The sequence below is a fragment of the Hippocampus comes genome, unplaced genomic scaffold, assembly GCF_001891065.2.
Source record: "Hippocampus comes isolate QL1 unplaced genomic scaffold, H_comes_QL1_v1.1 scaffold168, whole genome shotgun sequence".
NCBI lineage: Eukaryota > Metazoa > Chordata > Actinopteri > Syngnathiformes > Syngnathidae > Hippocampus > Hippocampus comes.
This window is the reverse complement of record NW_017805955.1, coordinates 1,204,932-1,214,318: the sequence shown is the minus strand read 5'-3', so window position 1 is coordinate 1,214,318 and position 9,387 is coordinate 1,204,932. Positions and strand designations below refer to the sequence as shown.

Genomic DNA, 9,387 nt, shown 5'->3' with positions numbered 1-9,387 from the left:
AGCCCTCTCATCCAATGCCCTGCTCCCGCATTACATCACTGCGTGCCTTCTCCCCTCCCTGCCTTTTCAACCACTCATCGCCACGGCGACCACACCGGGGGGAGAAGGGTTATCTGTTAACCGCTCGGGGGGTGGAGGCTGGCGATGCAAGGAGACAATGTAAAAAAAATAAATAAAAAACACGCAGGCGGGAGGATCGAGCGGAGAAATGAGCCGCACCATTGTGGATGCGAGGCTCCCCCCGGCCCCGTCTCCGAGCAACACTAATAGCTGCCGCAGCTACAAGTGATCTCCGATGTAAAGTGCAAGGTTTAGGATGTGGGGTTAAAAATATATATATTTTTTTTTTATTAAAAAAAAGAAAGAAAAGCCTGATCAATGTGAGCTACAAGTGATCTCCGATGTAAAGTGCAAGGTTGAGGATGTGGGGTTAAAATTTTTTTTTTTTTAATTAAAAAAAGAACAAAAAAGAAGAAAAAGCCTGATCAATGTGCTCTAATGATGGCTACAAGAAAAAAAATGTAAATGTTTCAAGATATTGCCCAGTTTTTTAAAAATATGATGCAACCCTATATTTATTTCTTTTTTTAATATTTTTTTTTAAATATGTATGTACGTGCAAAAGTTCATACATTTTTTTGAAATACATAAAAACACACCGTTTTTATCTTCTTTCAAAGGGAAAGGAATTAGGTGGCAATTTTGCCCGTTCGGCAGCCGCAGTCCTTGCTTATTCCCCCGTTTGCTTGACAATAGCAGCAAGCCGTCTTGATGACTTCCCGTCATCCACGTTGCAATTTACCCAGCGGGGGTAACTCGAGACGCCCCGCACGCTGCGCTCGTCCTCTGACAGGAAGTTGTTTAATATTCCAACAAAACACATTTTCCCGTGGCTGAGCGGTGATGGCGTCGCCTACAAACTTGCTGTAACCCTGCGGACTTTGTTCCGTCTCGTTCTTTGGGCTTGGGTGACCCACGGTCCACCAACACCACCCCCGCGCACATGAAAGTATTTTGGGTTTGGCAGCTGATGGGAGCATCATCATCCTCGCCGGAATTAATCCTCTTAGAGTTCGCTCGCTCGCGCTGCGAGAAGGAGATTAGCAGAGGTGATCACTATGATCACCGCTCTGACTGCCGTGGCTTTTTAGCAAAGAAAACGGCAGGCGGGAGTCGGGCCCGACCAATATGGCTTTTTTTTAGGGCCATTTTTAAAAAAAAAACTTGTCTTGAAGGATTGATTCAATCGAATTTAATTCATAAAGATGAAACATATTTTAGCTTTGCCCCCCCCCCCCCCACAGGATATCATCTGTACATCTTTTCCATCCTCATGTCATCATATTATTCCTGTAGCGTGATATCGTCATACTAATACCATATCATCTGCTCGGCTATGCGGCCAAACTGCACTTTTTTTTAAATTAAAAAAAAAAAAAGCAAACAAACAAGCTGACAAACAAACAAGCCAGAGCCGAGAGCATGGTCGCGTGACAGGAAGCGGCAGCCGTGCCCACTTCCTGTCATTTGGATGAGAGCGGTGCCTTTTCTGCGCTACGCTTGCTTGCCACTGTTATCACGACGCTTAACATGGTGCCGTGAGGCGAGGGAAACATGCCGCACCTTTTTGGCCTTGACTCCTCGCTGCGTAGTGGAAGGAAGGAAGGAAGGAAGGACGGAAGGAAGGAAGGAAGTGGTGGAGGATGAGGAGTTACAGTCACGCTGGTCAGTGGCATGCCGGAGGAAATGAGGAGGGAACAGACACGGGTCGTGTCTGCGCCTGGCGCACACATGCATCTCGCCGCCAGTTAAGATGTCATGAAATGCACACTGGAAAAAAAAAATCTGTTGGATTGACATCAAGAAAATATGGATATCGGTTGCACACATGAACACGAGGCTTCACCAACACCAAATAAAATCCTATTCATTTGTGTGACCAATGGCCATACTACTTTTTTTTTTGGTGTCAATCCAACAGACTTTTTTTTTCAGTGCGGGTTTAAATCCATTTTAGATGGCATTGAATTTTGTGTGTATGCCCTCCTCTGTTTGAGTACTCCTTTTGTGAACAACAACATTCATGCACAACTAAAAAAATAAATAAATAAAAAAAATCCATCCACCCATTCAGATTGTTAACGATTTTTTTTTATGCATTAAAATGCCTTAATCCAGTGAATCTCAAAGTGTGGTACACGGCCACTCTTATGGCAAGCAAAAGAATCACAGACAAAAAAAATATCATATTCTGTAACCTATATGAAGACTTGTTTTGTGCATGAAGAGTAGATTTTTTACAGTAAATTGGAGGCGCGCACAGGGCATGAGCTACGATTGAAGACTAAAATACCAAGAAGTGAACTTTAACCAGAGTTGAAAGTTTTTTTTTCCTTTCATGCAAACATGATGTTGAGTAAAATGGCCAGAAATGTCATCGTGGCTGGTTAGAGCTCCCTCTGCTGGCCGAGGACCTCTCAACAATGTATCCTTTTGAGAATGAGTCATCCAAACAAAACTGCGATACCTTTAAATAACAGTACCTCACAAAAGTGAGCACGCCGAGAATAATAAAATCAACCTCCCACAAGAAGACGGCTACCATTCACCAATCGGGATTAAAAAAAAAAAAAAAAAAATGAAAGTAAAACGGGAATGTGTGCATTTGTATTTTTATAAGACGAAGAGACTAAGACCAGGATGATGAGGGATACGTGAGAAATTATTCATTTTGTAATGGTGAATCCTGTTTAAGTGACATTTTTTTTGTGGTTGTTTTTATTTAATATTTTCATACATCCTCCAGATATGACTCACCAGTTTGGTGGACTTTGATGTGTCCTGGATGTCTGGAAATTAGAGGAAGAGGGATGTTAAAGATCTTGGTGCAAACAACAATGATATTTAAAATAAAGAAAAAAAAAGACAAGGTGAAGAGTTGTGTCATAAAAGAGAAAGGTCAAGATGGCTGCCAGAGTGTTACCTCGCTTGGGCACCTTGGTGGCGCTGGGCTCGGGCGTCTCTGGGGACGTGGTGTCGGCGCCGTCGTCCACCAGTTGGATCTGAAACCAAAAGCAAACATCAATAAATTGAACGGAGGGAGCTTTTTTGGCAGACTTTTTAATAGATACATACTTGTGGAAGTTGGTGTTTTATTTTTTATTTTTTTAAACCGCTCAATTATATTGATTGAATTTTGGTTTAAAACAAAAAATGTAAGTAACATTTATTCATTCATTCATCTTCCGAACCGCTTGATCCTCACTAGGGTCGCGGGGGTGCTGGAGCCCATCCCAGCTGTCTTCGGGCAGTAGGCAGGGGACACCCTGAATCAGTTGCCAGCCAATCGCAGGGCACACAGAGACGAACAACCATCCACGCTCACATTCACACCTAGGGACAATACAGAGTGTTCAATCAGCCTACCAAGCATGTTTTTTTTGGAATGTGGGAGGAAACCGGAGTACCCGGAGAAAACCCACGCAGGCCCGGGGAGAACATGCAAACTCCACACAGGGAGGCCGGAGCTGGAATTGAACCCGGAACCTCTGCACTGTGAAGTCGACGTGCTAACCACTGGACTACCGGGCCGCCTGAGTAACATTTATGATTTAGTAATTAAAAGTGCCAATTAAATACGTTTTAATCACGAAAAGTCAACATTTTAATCACGTTTTTTTAAAACAATTGTATTCACTTGAAATAATGTAAATCAAGTTAAAATTAATAGTAACACTAATGAATAATAATCAAAGGTATTCTTACAAAATTCTTCCAGCAGAAACATGTCATAATTATTTACGTTCCACGTGAAACCAGGGGAAAACAAACCCAACAAAACATTAAAATATATTTCGAACATTTAGGTAGTCCGTATAAATATTTCATGTTGCCCACATGAGTGCTTCTGGTACCTTACAAAGTCAAAACATGCTCTAGGTAGGAAAAACATGATGTGTTTTGTCCAAAACAAAAAGGGAACAGGTGGAAGCAGAAGAAAATATTCTCGCTGAGCCAACAGACTCACTCCCACTTTGATTATTACAAGAGGTAGTTATCACTACTTTTTTTTTTTTTTTTTTTTTAAATGTGCAATTCAGTAGCCTTGAGACTGCCGGCCCCCCGTGTCGACAGCGGTACCTGCGACTGTCTGACAAAAATGCCGTGGCCGTCGTCGCAGGTGAAGTAGCGCTTGCCCTGCACGGTGCCGTCGTTCTTGCCCTTGGCCTCGCCCAGGATGACGCCCACCCACTTGCCCGAGGCGAAGAGGGTGGTGCCGATGTAGGCCACCGTGCCGCGCTGGCCCTTGCCGATCACCTCCACCAGGGAGCCCACCTTGGGGGGCCGCCCACCGCCGCCGCCGCCGTCTCCGTCCGAGCTCATCCTGGGGCTGCTGGCCGTCTGCGTGGGAGAGACGGCACACACAGTTTCAAAACAAACAAACAAAATGCCTTCGATGAGCATATTAATTAAGAATCATGAATACTTCAGAAAATAGCATTTAATTCCACCTTACACGGTCTTCTTTATCGAACAGGCATGTACTGTATTTTACGATGCCAAATCAGCTACGTTGGCGATATTTCCAAGTCATTTTTAAGTCCATTTGAATTGTTTTGTTGGGGGGGCTTTGAAAGGAAATCCAAATTAAAAAGAGAATGATCTTGAAGTGTTCAGCTTTGTAAAAATAATGTCGTGGTCTCAACTCCGCGGTCTTGAGCACACGACGTGTGAGGATATGGGGACTAGCTTAAAGATGCTATGTATGCTAGGCTACGCTTCGCTATGATGTGATGTGCCATGGTATGACTCGCTACTTAAGATCCGAAAAAAAAAAAAGTGACTTCAACTCTTAAATGTGTTTTTGGAGGCAACTCCACCCTTAGGGATACAAATGAGAGCAAGTGTCATTTGCAGGCCGACGGACGGGCCCGCACGGGACCACGTGCGGAGGGTCCCATCAGACTCCCACTCGGTTAAAATAGGTGACGTCGCCCAAGCGGGAAATAACGCCGCGTGCGGCCGCGAGAGCGCTGGTGAGTCAGCAGTTTATTCTTACCCTCCCGCCTCTGACTGTCTTTCAAATACGAACAGGCCCTCTGCTGCTGCACAACAAAAACGCAAGGTTGAGATACAGTTGAGCCGTAAAGTCGAAACGGTTTTACTCTGTTACAGCCTCATACAAAAATCACAATATGGAAAAAAATTCTTCATGAAATGTTTGCAAATCGTTAATTGAAAGACTACAGAAACCTCACGTTCAAAAGAATTTGCAGCCTTTCAATACTTGCTTGATGCAATTCACAGAGCTTCGCTTTTACAGTCTTCAGAATACTTTTCGTGGTGCACAGTGAACACTGTAAAGTACAACGTCCACCACATCCTTGTTGAGAAACAGCCGTTGCTAAACTTCATCTTGAGATGAAATCCACCTTACACACGCACACAAACACACACAAAAACGGAATACAAAGCATAAAGACCGTTTTGTTGTGTGTCAATACCTTGGGGAATGTTAAGAAAGATAAAACCACGACGGCTAAGGAATGGCCGAGCATAAGCCGGTAGACGCACAAGTAAAAGCATCACGGTAAGCTATAAATGGATGACAACATTTGAAAATACATATAAACTTGTTTGTCGCTTCCCTATTTGAAACATACAGGATGACGAGGATAGCTGAATTATTTAGGATTACTGACACCAAGCGGCGATACCACGAGTACTTTTGATACATTTAACTTCCCCCCAAACCACAATGAGAGATGATTTTTTTAAAAAGAAGACCTATATAATCCAATACAGCAATTTTACTCTTTGCTTACATCTTTCATTTCTAATTTCTAGTTCCTGATCATAAAATGTCCACAAGAGGGCGGCCGATACTGGTAACAGCCGCCGTTGCGAGTTCGATACCTCAAAATTAGCCTGATATCTGCACCGATACCAATATCTGATATCAGTACTTAGCCATCCCCAAACAGGCAGGAGACAAGCTTAAGAACACTAAAAGGTAATAAAACAGAAGCGTGGCAAGTGACGTCATCACTCGGGTGGCACGCAATGTGCGCCGACCGGCAGGAAGTCCTCAGGGGAAAAAAAAACCACACACCTGGCGTACGAACGGTCCTGACCACCTGAGTTCAAAGCGGAACAAAGAAATGGTGTCACACACTCACCCGGCTGAACGTGCTCCTCCTGGTTTGTGACATGTTCCCCGAGTCCGCTACCCCCGCAAAAACGATACGAGGCGGCTAGCGCGCCAGTGGCACTTGTTCACTCTTCACGTCTCCAAAGTAAATGCAGAGGTTGGAAGCGGACTGAGCGCATCATCGGCGTGTGGTGCTGTGGGTGTGCGATGGGAGAGAGAAAGGGAGGGCGGGAGGGCTCCAAAAAAAGGTGCTGGGTCCTAAAGCCCACAGTTTGACACCCCTTTCGCACTGCCTGTGCAGCTTTTTGTTGACAAAAGGTGCGTTTACTGACCGTGAATGGTTGAACACTCATTTGTGTAACATGGGTTCATGACTGCGTACATGTTAGATGCATGGTACCCTTCTCCGTTTTGAGTTCCTTGCCACCATCTTGTGGCATCTACTCGCAATTACAAGGCTTTTTTTTTGTTTGTTTGTTTGGATTTTTCCCACTGCTGTTATTGATCTTATTATTATCACAGCAGTGTTATGTGGGACTGATGTTATACGCAAGGCATCGCTACGTCATCCTAACCACATGAGGTGCAACAAATAATCAATTTAATAATCTCAATTTAAATAATAATCTGAACAATTAATCATGTATCATTTTAACAGCTATTTGATTCGTTTGAAGTCAACCTAAAATTGTCCAAGGACTGAATTTTTGTCTCGTTGGCAGTAAATATACAAAGAGCAGACTGATTATCTCAGTGTTGAATCAAAATAAGACACTGGCAAAAAGATTTTTGTCTCGACATTTGTGAATGTTTGTGCATTTTCTGCAGTGACAATTTGAAATAAATTCCTGTTTTTGAATGACGTCCCTTAAATTTCGGCCCTCAACAAAGAAAAAAGAAATGAATCGGCAGTGACAGCTTCTAACTTGTAAAACTCGTAAACTGTTGCACTTGCAAGCCAGGGTACCACTGCGCAGACGTTTGCCATAAATCGGCGTGTTTATGCCACAGACCTGATTTCGATTGGAAGGTGCAAATCTCTTCCAGACTTCAGAATCAATGGCCATGTCTATCCCAACTACAACCTGTTCTTGGACATCCTATCTTGGTCCGCGCGTGGACTCCGCTCACGTTTGAAACGGCCACGACATACAATGGCACTTCCAGCACATAAACTGCCGGCAAACAGGCGTTTGGTAGTGCGGGTTGATTCGGTCCGGGGACAAAAGGCCAACGTGATGCGCATCAAACAAAACCCGGATTAACTTGACTGCACGCCTCGGCCTTTTTGTATTGTCATCCCTCTGCAGTGGGTGCAAGGTCCAGTTTGCAAGCGTCTCGACATTTGTGAATGTTTGTGCATTTTCTGCAATGACAATTTGAAATAAATTCCTGTTTTTGAATGACGTCCCTTAAATTTCGGCCCTCAACAAAGAAAAAAGAAATGAATCGGCAGTGACAGCTTCTAACTTGTAAAACTCGTAAACTGTTGCACTTGCAAGCCAGGGTACCACTGCGCAGACGTTTGCCATAAATCGGCGTGTTTTTACACCACAGACCTGATTTCGATTGGAAGGTGCAAATCTCTTCCAGACTTCAGAATCAATGGCCATGTCTATCCCAACTACAACCTGTTCTTGGACACCCTATCTTGGTCCGCGCGTGGACTGCGCTCACGTTTGAAACAGCCACGACATGCAATGGCATTTCCAGCAGATAAACTGCCGGCAAACAGGCGTTTGGTAGTATGGGTTGATTCGGTCCGGGGACAAAAGGCCGACGTGATGCGCATCAAACAAAGCCCGGATTAACTTGACTGCACGCCTCGGCCTTTTTGTATTGTCATCCCTCTGCAGTGGGTGCAAGGTCCAGTTTGCAGCGTGCACAAAATTGGTTCTCACAGTCAGCTGAGTCACAGCTTGAGCATTTGAGCACAATTTTGTGCTAAAGAGCCACCATTTTGGATCCATCAACATCCAAGGGCTCCTGGTCAACCTTCGAGTTGTTCCTCGATTCACTGGCCACACCGCTCTTCACTTTACTGTGCATGCGTAAGAGTCCTAAAAGATTTTTTTATTATTATTATTCATTTAGCTACCATTTTGGATCCATCAACATCCAAGGGCTCCTGTTCAACCTTCGAGTTGTTCTTCGATTCACTGGCCACACCGCTCTTCAGTTTACTGTGCATGCGTAAGTGTCCTGAAAGATTTTTTTTTATTACTATTATTTATTTAGCTGCTTTCCATAAAATTGGTCAATTCAAATCTAGGCACTCATTTTTTTATTTTTCCTGGTTATTAATGTATCTAAAACACCCAGGTTTTGCTCCCAGTTGTCATGGTAACGAAATCCACAGTCATCATTGACCAAGCAGAATATCGGTCTGGGAGCACATTTGCCTGCTTGCATGAAACAGGACAGACAGCACCCTTCAAAAACTGCTCGGTTCAGCAAGGCAAAAAAATAGGGGGTGTAAAGCATACTATAATTGTTTATTCTTGTGTATTGTGACTGCATTTGCCACACACACACACACACCAAGTAATTCATTTTGAGTGGAAATGCATACTTAAGGTCAAGCGGGTCATCGTCCTTTTCTGCGCTCTTACTTATCCCCAGAGAGCCACACACCACTTTGCACAGGCATTCAGTCACTGAGAGGCCATTCCATTGTAACAATGGAGAACGTGAACCATTTTTGCCCGCTTTTTGAAGCCTTTAAAATGCCATAACTTCTTTGATTCTGAACAGACTGACCATAATTAAACACCGTTTTGTTCTTTTATTCCATCAGACATTGATGATGATGGAAAACAAACAATTTTGTTGTCACGTCCCAACATAATGGCTCCTTTTGTTCATAATGTGAGTGGTGACTGGCTTGTTCATCACGCAACGTCTAAATGTGACATTTGGCGCCATCTTGTGATTGAAAGACAAAATTGCACATGACGCAAATTAGCATCAAATTGGGGATACACTTGTCACGTAAGACAATTAAAGACTCGTTTCATGACTGGAGAACAAATTTCGTCACAAAAAAAAAAACGTAATTCATCATATCTAAAGATGATTGAAACCAGCCTCGCGAATGGAACGTAATCTATATTTTTCTCTGTTAATGATCGACACTCAAAAGTAACATCGGCGGCGCTGTTACGATAGAAATGAGCTAGCTGGCAATTGTGGGGTTTACGTGTATGATTTGGATGATTCTTGAATTTATCCAAGGT

At 43.5% G+C, this 9,387-nt stretch overlaps 1 protein-coding gene across 1 annotated transcript in view; it reads right to left on the bottom strand.

Annotated features, from left to right (window-relative positions):
* LOC109528176 (dynactin subunit 1-like) overlaps positions 1 to 6,459 on the bottom strand; it is a 19,336-nt gene extending 12,877 nt beyond the window's left edge. Inside the window, 5 exon segments of the mRNA XM_019890537.1 lie at positions 1,591 to 1,644; positions 2,818 to 2,849; positions 2,984 to 3,062; positions 4,141 to 4,401; positions 6,180 to 6,459. Coding sequence (XP_019746096.1) covers positions 1,591 to 1,644; positions 2,818 to 2,849; positions 2,984 to 3,062; positions 4,141 to 4,401; positions 6,180 to 6,212 — 459 coding nt within the window. The 5' untranslated portion in view covers positions 6,213 to 6,459.
* Positions 6,460 to 9,387: the final 2,928 nt, after the last annotated feature.